This window comes from Colobus angolensis, unplaced genomic scaffold, assembly GCF_000951035.1.
Source record: "Colobus angolensis palliatus isolate OR3802 unplaced genomic scaffold, Cang.pa_1.0 Scaffold484, whole genome shotgun sequence".
Classification (NCBI taxonomy): Eukaryota; Metazoa; Chordata; class Mammalia; order Primates; family Cercopithecidae; genus Colobus; species Colobus angolensis.
In genome coordinates this window covers 25906-38761 of record NW_012118310.1, presented here as the reverse complement: position 1 = coordinate 38761, position 12856 = coordinate 25906, and the positions used below count along the sequence as shown (strand labels likewise).

The following is a 12856-nucleotide window of genomic DNA, read 5'->3' as shown; positions in this document are numbered from 1 at the left end:
GCGGCAGGTAGGATGGGGTCGGGGCGTCCCCGTGGTAGGTGTCCACGCGGCCGGAGTGTCCTCGTGAGGGTGTCCGCGCGGCGGTGGCCCCGTGGGGGTGCCCACGCGAGAGTGTCCATACACCGGCCTCTTGGTCTAGTCTTGCTCAGGAGTTCGGGCTGCTTCTAGCTACAGGCAGCCCCCTTCCCAGATGGGGAAAGTGAGCCCAGCCTTGTCTGAGGTCCTGCTGTGCTGGCTGCGCCTGTGGTCTCTGGGAGCTGGTGTCCCAGTAACAACTACAGTTCTGAAGATGATGATATCCCACTTCCTGAGGTCACCAGCCACCGGCCCCACTGGCCAGACTTCCCACCTTCTTCCCAGACCCCTAGTAGAGGTTAGAGGCTGCACAGAGCAAGGGGAGGACACATATCCTCCTGGAGCCCCTGAGGAACAGTTGACCAAATCCGGACAATAATTATAACTGAGCACTTGAAGCGGACGCTGGGTGTCTGGTCACTCAGGAGGGTTCAAACCTCACCCTGTAGGACAGACTCCCCCACAGCTCGCCAAAGCGCCACCATATCTGTTATGTGTGGCCAGTTTCATTCCATGCACGACAACATGGTCCCCCACCATGCAGGGGGCCCCTTGACCCTGCCCCCTGGATGCCTGTGACAGCGAGTAGCTCTCCCCACAGGCAGTGATTGTAGAGGGGTGTAAGGACAGGGTCAGGGCTCCTTCCCAGGGATGGTGGCTATGGGAGGCAGGGTGGCTGGCCCTCAGCTGGCGGTGGACGCGGGAGGGACGGCTGACGCATGTGTGAATGGGCAGAGCTGTTGCTATGGAGGTTTTGGGGATCTCCAGGACGAAGGGTGGCCCAACAGAGTTCTGGGAGGCAGTCACCACCTCGTGGCCTTGCTGAGACCTGGAACCCTCGGCCAAGGCACTCTTATCTTTCAAAGCTTCTTGCCTGCATGTGTCCAGTGGGCAAGCTCAGGAAGGTTAAATGCACCCGTGCTAGTGGAGTCCAATAAAGGGGGAATCGGCATCAAAAAGAGGAAAAAGGTTCAAAGGGGATTTATCATGGGATCATGGGGTTCAGAATCACGGATGTGAGGGACGGTAGTGGGAACAACAGACAGAAAAATTTCCCCTTCCCACACTCGCAGTCCAGACATGGCAATAGCCAATTTCTAAAGTTCTGGGCGTTCTGGGCTCAGAATGGGGTATATCATACAAGGCCTCAGGGGGGTAATGCCCTTATCTTCCCATCTGAAGGGAAAGAGCGAGCTGAACCTTCTATGCAAAATAGGATGATGATCCTGTTCCTCCCAGTAAGAAATAAAATAAGTAGCCGCCAAGCATTCCCTTCTGCCAGAGGAGCAATTGTTTTTTAAATAGCCCTTTGGTGCCCAGTCTATTACTAAACCATGTGAGCCTTTTTTTTTTTTTTTTTGAGACGGAGTCTCGCTCTATCGTCCAGGCTGGAGTGCAGTGGTGTGATATCGGCTCACTGCAAGCTCTGCCTTCCGGATTCATGCCATTCTCCTGCCTCAGCCTCCCGAGTAGCTGGGACTACAGGCGCCCACCACCATGCCCGGCCACTTTTTTGTATTTTTAGTAAAGATAGGGTTTTACCGTATGGTCAGGTAAACCTATTTTACCGTAGCCAGGATGGTCTCTATCTCCTGACCTCATGATCCACCTGCCTCGGCCTCCCAAATCTCATGCCTGGGATTACAGGCATGAGCCACCACACCCAGCCGAGTCATTTTTTAATACTAGTGCATGTGAGTTAATACAAACTTCCCAAATTAAAGTTTTAGATGGGCCCTCAAAATTTTTAGGACATGGTTTTTCTACAGGTTTATATTGAAAGTATAGGGTATCTCCTATTACTCCCCTTTTTATTTGTCTTAAAGGAGAAAGGGGGAGGCCGGAGACCAAATGTCCCCATTTCCCTGTAGCTAATCTCTCTGGAAGACAAGCAGCCCAGACTTGAGTTTCTAGATGGATACAACCAGGTGCATGTCCGAGGCACAGAGGAGGGTATTTATGACCCATAGTAACATTAAATGCAGTGCCTTCTTCTCCTGGTTGAGCAGGGCAACGGTCATCTGTAGCACCAGACATCCACACGCTATCATTAGTATCGATTTCCGCAGGAGCATCCATCCAGGTGAGAGGTTGAATAAGTGGAGGAAAAGGCACATAAGCCCAATAAGAATAGTTTTGTGTAGCGGGTAAATCAGTTTGAGGGGAAACTGGTGAGACAGAAAGTATAAGGAAGATAGTTATTAAATAAAACCTATTGTAAGCGAGATCTAATGCTGAAAGAGGAAAAGAAGAACAGAGGGATGTTATTTTCAGGCTAATAGAAATGGTGACATTTTTAGGTTCATAAGGAGAAAAAGAGGGAATTAGGAGAAGTGGATTAGTTAGAGTGGTCTCCGTTGCCATTAGGGAGGATTGAACCAGACCCATTTTGATTTGGCGTGCCAGTTTCTAAGTAGTTGGCACAGATCTCACCAGGTATGAGGGCGGTCTCTGATGCAGACGTCTCTTCCCTGTGGTTTTTATTATTTATTTATTTATTTTTTGAGACGGAGTCTCGCTGTGTCGCCCAGGCTGGAGTGCAGTGGCGTGATCTCGGCTCACTGCAAGCTCCGCCTCCTGGGTTCACGCCATTCTCCTGCCTCAGCCTCCCAAGTAGCTGGGACTACAGGCGCCTGCCACCTCGCCCAGCTAGTTTTTTGCATTTTTTAGTAGAGACGGGGTTTCACTGTGAAACCAGGATGGTCTCGATCTCCTGACCTCATGATCTGCCCGTCTCGGCCTCCCAAAGTGCTGGGATTACAGGCTTGAGCCACCGCGCCCGGCCTCCTGTGGTTTTTATTGTCAGTATTCACACAAAGTTTAAGTCTCCTAGTGGGCACCCAGACCAGGGGATTGATGATATCCTGGTGAAATGCAAGCATACCCTCTTCCCACGTTATAATTGTTCCAGGTTCCCAGGTATTGGTTTAGGACTTTTTCCGTGACACTGGCTTGCCTTCATTTAGGGAGAATTCTTTGCCTGTATAATGGTATTTAGCTGCAGTCAGAGTATTTTCTTTAGGAACATTTAGAAAGTTTAAAGTAAACAATGCTAAATGTAATTGGGAGTGGGGAGTGGTTAAATTATGCTTTTAAACCAGCCTTGTCTTCTTTTACAGTAACTTGAAGAGGTTTAGTAATTTTTTCAGGTTTTGGACCGAGACCGACTCCGGGAACAAACCCCATGTTTTCCATTATATGTTGACTGGGAGCACTATAAGAGTTATGTGGAATATTAATTTCAGCCCCCCACTGTGCCCCAAAGATTAATGGGGATTGGTGTGATATAAGGCGAATTGTTCCCTTTTGACCATCAGGGCCAGTGCAAGGCAAGATAAACATACTCTGGTGAACTTCATCAGCTTTTCCAACACCTACTAATCTCATGTTAGCGGGATGTTTAGGCCAGGAGGAAGGCCATAAATTAGAGGAAACAATAGAAACCGCAGCCCCGGTATCTACTAGGCCCTCAAACTTTTTTCCTTGAATGTGTATGGTGTAGGTGGGTCGTTGTTTAGCAATTACATTAATGCAATAAGTGGCTTTTTCACCACCGGAGCCCATCCCAGGACCCCGTGTCTTATCTCCTTTGTTTAAAACAATATTAGGTAGTAAAAGTAATTGAGAAACAGGAAACAGGAACTTTGGCAGACACGATGAGTTTAATCTCATCAGAGGAATCAGAATTAATGAGACAGGTATGAACTATGATACCTTTAGCAGAGGTGGATGCCCTGCCTAACACCAGGCCCGCCGAACCTTGAGGTAAAGGGCCAGTGACCCCCATGGGGACAATTAAAGGCAAAAAATTAGGTGGTAAATTTAGAGGAATGGTACTCCAGAGATCGACCTCCCCGCCCCCTACTGTGGAGGTAGACAAACATTGTACTGAGAGGGAAGAAGAGACTGAGACCCATCTGGGTTGGCTATAGGTAAATTTGTTTGTGCTGGGGGCTGTGTTGTGACTGCTTGAAGGGGAAATGCAATGTTGGTCTGAGTCTGAGGTGTCCCATTTGATATTGGAGCCTGGGACTTGCCCCGCTTCCCGTTTCCCTGGTTCTGTGGCAAGGGATTTTCATCTATATCAGACTTAGAGTGGCAAGTACTTGCCCAATGTTTACCTTTATTACAACACAGGCAAATGGTAGCAGGAGCATTTGACCGTGTTTGTTGAGCCGACTTGGCTGCTTTTAAGTTTTTAACAGTGCAATTTTTTTTTTTTTAGTGTGACCAAGTTGACCACAATTATAGCAGGCTCCAAGAAAATAATCAGTTGAGCCAGTTTGGTTGCCATCCTTCATGGCCCGTGCCCACAGAATAGCTTTGTCTGTGTCTGATTCAATGCCTTCACAAGCCTTAATATATGCAGGCAACACCTCATGATCAGGTAAATTTTGTCGTTGGCCAGAACACGTGGCCATTCTACACTCATGGTTCGCATTTTCAAAAGCTAACATACGAAGGAGAATACCTTGAGCGTGCTCATCAGAGACAGATTTTTCAACAGCATCTTGTAATTTAGCCAAAAAATCAGGATATAATTCATTGTGACCCTGTTTAACTGTAGTAAAAGAAACAGGCGCTTGGCCTGGGGCACGTAATTTATCCCAAGCTCTCATACACAGCTTTGTTACTTGTTCGGTGGTGAGAGCATCAAAGCCTAATTGAGTGGTAGTATCAGAGTGTTATCAGACCCTGTGAGCTGAGCCTGAGTAATTGGAATGCCATCAGCCCGATTTAGCTGAGCCTGCAGGCGGTCCTCCTCTGACCACCAGCTACGGAATTGTAAATGCTGAGATGGAGTTAGAATAGCTTTTGCCAAAAGGTCCCAGTCTCTAAAGGAAGCAAAATGACCTCAGTACAAAGAGTCTGTAATACCGTTTTAACATATGCAGAAGTAGGACCATACTGAGTACAAGCATCCTTGAGTTCTTTTAAAAAAGTAAGATTGAGCAGCGCCTATTGACGCACTTGTACCCCTTGAGCATTAGGAGGTTCCAGCGCCACCGGATAAGCCCACGCCTCTCATCTACTTGTTTGTTTATTTTGGTGTAATAAGCGTTGCATGGAAGTTTCAAGAGCAGGCATATGAGACGGAGTTGGCATAGAAGTGACAGGAAAAGTATATGTAGATAAGGGAAACTGAGGTTGAGGAGGTTGGACTGGTATGAGAGTGTGAGAAAAGGGCACCGGGGGAGCAGAAGAGGCAGAAGCATACTGGTGATTACTGGCCCAGTCCTGTGCAACCAGAGTGGCAGGGGCGTCCATGTGTGAAGAAGGGTACAGAGAAGCAGGTTGAGTGGATGGCAAAGTGACCGATTGAAGGACCGAAATGACAGGAGGGTGAGGGGCTATGGTGGATGGGGGAGGGCCTGCAGAATTACAGGTAAATTGTAGTTTGGATGGCTCCGGAGGCAAAGACTGCAAAGGTTTGGAGAGGGAAGAGTTAGCATGGATATGGTCCTGGGCTGTCCAAGTCAGGGCCACGGGAGCTACAAAGTATCGGCTCTTCATGAAAAGAAATGAGATCATCGGGGGTGACATTAAACCAAAGTCACCAGACTTAGATATTGAATCCTCAGTATTGTCAGGTGGGGGAGGAGTAGACAAAGGGAGAGGCTGAGCAGATAACGAAGGCCGAGCAAGAGAGGAAAGCTGAGGAAGGAGTAGAGGGTCACCAGATTCAGAAAACTGTGGTAACTACAGGGGGTCACAGGATTGGTATGTCATTACGACGGCACGTATGAAGGCCCAATCGCCTCAAATAGTGACGGGAACATAATTTCCTGTCGGGACCAGTTCCCGGAATTTTGCACCAACACGATCCCGTAGTTCACGAGTTCGAGTTCAACACAATCACGAGTTCGTAGTTCTAATGTTCCCTTTTCAGGAAACCAAGGACAGTGTTCTTCCACCACCCTGATAGGGTGACCATATTTTCCATGGGAACCTGAACTCCCCCCGTTTTAACAGGAGTTTAATATAGCAGAGATAAGCATAATGTTTAGACTCCACATGACCCATAGTTGCCCTGGACAATACACAGACAACTCACCAATCGTCAGGGAGGCGAACAAGTGTTTCCGTGGACCGGACTGATGAACGTTTCTCCGCACCTACCAAAGGGAATCAGGTTCCCACATACACTTAGGAAAAAGAAAACCACATTGGGCGCCAGATAGGGGAACCCACCCCCAATATTTCAACGTAGATTCTTTCTATTTTCCATAAGTGTCGGCTGGTAGAGAAATAAAGGGAAAGAGTACAAAGAGATGAATTTTACAGCTGGACTGCCGGGGATGATATCACATATTGGTAGGACTGTGATGCCCACCTGAGCTACAAAACCATCACGTTTTTATTAAGGATTTTAAAAGGGGAAGCGGTGTATGAACAGGGAGTAGTCACAAAGATCACATGCTTCAAAGGGCAAAAGGTGGAACAAAGATCACATGCCTCTGAGGAAATGGGACAAGGGCAAAATCAGAACTATTGATAAGGGTCTATGTTCAGCTGTGCACATGTTGTCTTGATAAACATCTTAAACAACAGAAAACATGGTTCAAGAGCAGAGAACTGGTCTGACCACAAATTGACCAGGGCAGAGTTTTTTCCTCACCCTAATAATCCTTAGGGTACTGCAGGAGACCAGGGCATATTTCAGTCCTTATCTCAACCACGTAAGACAGACACTCCCAGAGTGGCCGTTTATGGACCTCCCCCCAGGAGTGCATTCCTTTCCCAGGGTCTTAATATTCCTTGCTAGAAAAAGAATTTAGCAATATCTCTCCTACTTGCACGTCCGTTTATAGGCTCTCTGCAAGAAGAAAAATATGGCTCTTTTTACCTGACCCTGCAGGCAGTCAGACCTTGTGATTGTCTTCCCTTGTTCCCTAAAACTTGCTGTTATTCTGTTCTTTTTCAAGGTGCACTGATTTCATATTGTTCAAACACACAGGTTTTACAATCAATTTCTACAGTTAACAATTATCACAGTTGTCCTGAGGTGACGTACATTCTCAGCTTACAAAGGTAACTGGATTAAGAGATTAAAGACAGGCATAAGAAATTATAAAAGTATTATTTGGGAATTGATAAATGTCCATATTAAAATGAAATCTTCACAATTTATGTTCCTCTGCCATGGCTCCAGCTGATGCCTCCATTCGGGGTCCCTGACTTCCTGCAACACAGGTGTGAGCCACTGTGCCTGGCCCAGGGGTGTGTTTTTTTTCTTTTTTTTTTTTCTGAGACAGTCTCACTCTGTTACCCAGGCTGGAGTACAGTGGTGCTATCATAGCTCAGTACAGCCTTGAACTCCTGGGCTCAACTCACCCTCCAGCCTCAGCTTCCCCACTAGCTGGGACTGCAGGCCCTGCCGTTTCTCCTTTTAGAGCAGGAAGACTGGCCCCGTCCCAGGCTTGGAGAGGGTGGGTGATGCAGCCCCTGAACAGGAGCCAGAATGACAATACCTGCTGCCAGGAAAGAGCTCAAGATAGAGCAGCCATACAGGAGGGCCCCTGAGGTGGCCAGCCCGCCTGTGGGTGCACATTTTGGAGGACCCTTCCACTTGCCTTCACTGGTGCAGTGCTGCATTCTCTTGGGCCTTGCTATGAGCTCTGGGCACCTGCTCTTTGCTGGCCTGTACCAGGCAGTGGGTTCAAAGTGGAGCAGAAAATTAATGGACAATGTGTCAGAAGGCAGAGGCAAGGCAGACACTTGCTGAGACCAAGCCCTGCAGGTGGAGAGAGTATGCCTGGCTAAAGTGGGTGAAAGGCAAGGTTATGAGGCTCCCCAGGACACTGGAGTGCACAAGTGGTGTGTCCCCAGGTAACACCTGCCACCCAGCCCTTCCTCCCACAGAGCAGCATCTGCCCTACCCACCTTTGAGGTACTTGGGGGTCCTTCCTCCCCAGCAGGCTACCCAAGCCCTTCCAGGTGCTTAAAGGCAGATCTCCTGTGATTGCAAATGACTCCCCTGTGCCAGTGTTTATCAGCCCGAGTGGGCTCCTGGGTGTGCACAGGGGGACAGCAAGCTGCCCAAGATAAGCACATCCATACAGACAGCTGCTCACCCTGCCCAATAGCAGACAGGGGGCACAGTGCGAGGCTGCAGGGCAGGGTGACATAACGAGGACCCTGCTATGGCAACAAGAAGGACAGGCACCTGCCATGGAAGGTAGGGACGTTCTGGGCAAAGCCTCTGGTTACCAGGCAGCAGGAGGAGAGAGACTCTCCTCCATCAGCAGGTTCATGCTCTCTGGGGGACCTCGTGGCAGCTTCTACCTGACCAGCAGTTCTTGGTTCTCTAGACTTATATTAAAGCTATCAGAATAATTTACAACCATTTAGGCCTTTCCAAGCCTTTGAGTTGAGTTAGGAATTGAGTGTGCTTTGGACTGGCTGCTGGAACCGAGTTGTGGCTCTGTCAGTTCCCACAGGTGTGGACACATCTCATATGCACTCAGATGCTGGCTGCCAAGTGAAACGGTGGATGGGTTTGGCTGTGGGGCAGGCTGGCTGCAGGCCATGGCCTGAGTGCCTAGATGCAGCTTCCTAAGCTTTTCCAGCTGTGAGCCAGGTCTCCTATAGGTTCCAGCTCTTGTTTCATTTAGGAGTGCATGTTCTAGACCCCAGTCTGTGGGGCATCTGCAGAGCCAGGGTGCGGAGAGACATGGCACTCCAGGTATATTTTCTGAAGCCTTGCCTGCCTAGGAAGGTGGAGGTGGCTGCAAAGATAGGTGCAGCCTTCTCACGGCAGACGCTAGGCTCTGATGCAGGTGGTGGGCAGGTTGCCCAGCCTTGGATGAGAGACCCCACTCTGATCATGGAAACTCTTGGCCTTGTCTGAAGCAGCTACCAGCTCCAGGTGCTCTGGGAGGGTGGTGCTTCTTATCTGGGCAGGCTCGTATCTGCAGAGGGGGTGAGGGCACTACTTGTTTTATACCCCAGAGTCTTGTCATCAGTCCCCACCCTGCCCTCACCCCGCAGACTGATGACTTTCTGTTATTTCTTCCTTCCTTCAGCAGGGAGTGGGCTGGTGCCTGGTGCTGGGTGTACCGGACCTCAGGTCCAGTTCAGTGTACTTCCCCTCTCCACTTCCTCCCTCCGCTCCCTTCTTCTCCATCCCTCCCTTTTTTGGCTGCCCCTTGCCTGCCTTCCTCACCAGTAGCTTGCACACAGATGACACCTTTTGCAGGCTAAAAAGGCTGAAAGTGGCACTCTGTGCAGTCAGCCACCACGGAGGACCGAGGTGAGGCGACACCACAGCCAGCCCAAGAGGAATTCCAGGGATGAAACCTGAGCCCAGGCAGCTCTCCCTGTGCCCAGGGTGGCTTCCCTCCTAGGTGACTGCAGCCGGGCACACTGAGACCCTGGCTGTGTGCACTGGCCAGTTGTGAGGGACAGGGGCTGCTTGTGCTTTTATTCTTGCTCACTTGTGATGGAGGGCAGCCTTCACAACTGAAAGGCACGTGGACTTGAGGAGAATGTTGTAGTCCACCTTGGTGGCTCATGCTTGTAATCCTAGTACCTTGGGAGGCCAAGGTGGGAGGATTGCTTGAGGCCAGGTGTTTGAGACTAGCCTGGGCAACATAGCCAGACCGCATCTCTACAAAACAAAAACATTCAGCTGGACGTGGTGGTCGGTGCCTGTAGTCCTAGCTATACTGGAGGCTGAGGCTAGAGGATCACTTGAGCCCAGGAGGTAGAGGCTGCAGTGAGCTGTGATTGTGCCACTGTGCCCCTGTCGTGGGGGCCCTTCCGGGTCTGTGTCCCAGCCCTGTGCTGACCGTGTTCCTTCTCGCTTTTCATCCCTCCCCCAAGCCAGAGTGAGATCCTGTCTCAAAAATAAATAGAATAAAAAAGAAAATATTTTAATTCTGACTCAGAACACTGGGTGAAGTTTGAGTTCAGAGTGGTTGGCATGGTGTGCATGTGATTTGCAAAGATGATTGCACACACCCACGGCCCACCTCACCAGCATATGGCTTGGTCTTTGGATTTGCACAGCCTATGTGTATCGAGTCACTCTTTTTGCTATGGTGTGTGGTGCCTTGTCACCCCTGACCATCACAGAATGGAGTCTCCAATCCTGATGAAATAGATCCTGTACCATGTTTAACCAGACAGACATTCCTTCCCACCTCTCATCCCTTTTCTCAGCAGGTCAGCGGGACTATGATCTCCTGGTGATTGGCGGGGGATCTGGTGGCCTGGCTTGTGCCAAGGAAGGTATGTATTCTGTATTGTTTGTGGCAAGGCCTCAAAGCTTTTAGGGCCCCTAGAGAGGGTGGTGCTGTCCAGAAAGCGTCCGTGAGCAAAATGCACCACCTCCCTGCTGGGGTCACCCCAGTGGCCTCTGTGTTGTGGCCTATTCCCTGCCACGCTCCAGCTGTCTGCTGCACCCAGCGGCCACTGCGGCACTTCATGGCTGAACTGCCTTCCTCAGCTCCAGCCCTCCAGCTCTTCCACTTTACTCACAGTGAGAGCCCCAATCCGACTACTCTCAGCTCTCACCACTCACACGCTCTTCGGGCTCCCAACTTTCCTTCACGTGCTTCTGCACAGTCCTCTGCTTCGCCTTACTGTGGCTGTCCCCGTCTGCCTGCTCTCTGCACCTGCCCAGCTAGCTGCGAGGCTGGAGCTACTCCCTCCTTTCCTATCCCTGTCCTTGTTCTTAGTGCTGGCACCTTCCCCCAGGGCCCATGGTCAGTTCTGCTGGCTGAATCTTGTACTTGGCCTGGCACCCAGTAAGTAAAGATGTTGAGCAAATGGGCTGGACCCAGAGGCATCCAGAGATGACACCTTGCAGTTCTCTGCTAACCTGCATGATGCATGGGCCACCAGCACTTTGCCAGACTCTGTGCCCTGCTGTAGGAGTTCCTGGTCTGCTCTGGCCATGTGTAAACAATGATAAGGGGGCAGGTGTGGTGATTGGGGAGGGGAGGGTTTGTGAAAGGGAGGTGGGGCTGAAATGAGAGGGAGTTCACGAGGGGCTTTGGCCCTGAAGCTGTGCTTCTCTAATGTCCAGTATTGGGCTTTAGAAGCATACATGGTGTAAAAGAAATCCACTACTCTTGCTCCCGGGGGGCTGGGGAGTGGGTAGGAACCTGAGAAGTCTCCTGGCCTATTGGGGATCAGCAGAGGCATGCAGGGTCAGTGCCACACTGTACTGTCAGAACCACTCCCAGAAATGGATGGCGCAGGCAGCCACGAGGCCTAGTGCTGTTCCCTTTAGCAGACCAGGCACCTGGGCTGTGCTTTCACTCCCATGCTGTAGCTGCAGAGACCTGAGTCCCCTTTAATCCAGAATGTGGTCAGCTCCTGGGTATGTCTTCGCCTTTTATGAGAGTGGCATTTCCCTGCAGAGGATGACGTGGTTTTGCAGCTTTGTTGAGATGAACTGTAGCTATTAAAATGGGCAGCCTGATCATTCTTGACATGTGCATGAGTCCGTGCAGCCAGTACCGCAGTCACGATTGCAAGTGTGTCCTCCACTCCCTGTTAGTCTGCCACGGCTGCCGTAATAAACAGACTGCCGCAACTGACTGGGTGGCTGAAACAGCACACACTTATTATCTCTCGGTTCTGGAGGCTGGAAATGATCAAGGTGTGGGCAAGGCTGGTTTCTTCTGAGGCCTCTCCCTTGGGCTGTAGATGGCAGCCGTTGTCCCTCTGTGCATGTCTATGTCCTAATCTCTACCTATGTCTGTCCTACTGGATCAAGTGGATGGCGTCTTTTTGTGTTGGCTTTTTATTGGAGACAAAGTCTTGTTCTGCCTCCCAGGCTGGAGTGCAGTGGCGGGATCACAGCTCACTGCAACCTCAAACTCCTGGGTTCAAGCCATCCTCTTGCCCTAGCCTCCCACAATGCTATTACACATGTGGCCACTGTACCTGTATATGGCCTCATTTTAACTTAACTACTTTTTTTTGTTTGTTTGTTTTTGAGAGGGAGTCTTGCTTTGTCACTCAGTTTGGAGTGCAGTGGCGCGATCTTGTCTCACCGCAACCTGTGCCTCCTGGGTTCAAGTGATTCTCCTCCCACAGTCTCCCGAGTAGCTAGGATTACAGGCGCCTGCCACCACACCTGGCTAATTTTTGTCTTTTAGTAGAGACGGGGTTTCACCATGTTTGTCAAGCTGATCTCTAACTCCTGACCTCAAGTGATCCGCCTGCCTCGGCCTCCCAAAGTGCCGGGATTACAGGCGTGAGTCACTGCGTCCAGCCACCTTAATTATCTTTTTAAAGACCCTGTCTCTAAATACAGTCACATTCTGAAGTGTTAGGGTTTAAGGCTTCCACACAGGGATTTTGAGGGGATACAGCTCAACCCATAACACCCCAACATTTTCTGAAACCTTGGCAATCCCTTCCGGCTGCCCCGCCTCTGTATCCCAGGCAACCAGGCATGTGCTATCGCTATAGTTTACATTTTCTATAATTGGGTATAGATGGAATGCTGCTGTATGTCATCTTCCTCTTCTGGCTTCTTTCACTCAGGGTAATGACCTTGAGACTCGTCTTCGTTGGCGCAACTGTCGATGGCGTCTTGCTTTTCATTGCTGAGTAGTCTGTTTATGGCTGTGCCGTCTCGTGTTCGTGTTCCCCTGTAGCTGGACACTTGAATTGTTTCTACCTTTTGGCCATTGTGAACAGTACTACTGTGAACATCTGTCTTTGTGTTTGTGTGGATATATGTTTTAAATTATTTTGGGTAAGTGCCTAAAATTGGACCAGCTGGACCATGTGTTATATCTCTTATTTAGGTGTTTTTTCA

The 12856-nt window shown here is 49.9% G+C and overlaps 1 protein-coding gene across 1 annotated transcript in view; it reads left to right on the top strand.

The window, feature by feature from the left end:
• The first annotated feature begins 10190 nt into the window (after positions 1–10190).
• The window catches only part of LOC105524062 (thioredoxin reductase 2, mitochondrial-like), a 28427-nt gene continuing 25761 nt past the window's right edge, over positions 10191–12856 (top strand). Inside the window, exon 1 of the mRNA XM_011959181.1 lies at positions 10191–10308. Within this exon, the coding sequence (XP_011814571.1) occupies positions 10191–10308 (118 nt within the window). The remainder of the gene's footprint in view (positions 10309–12856) is intronic.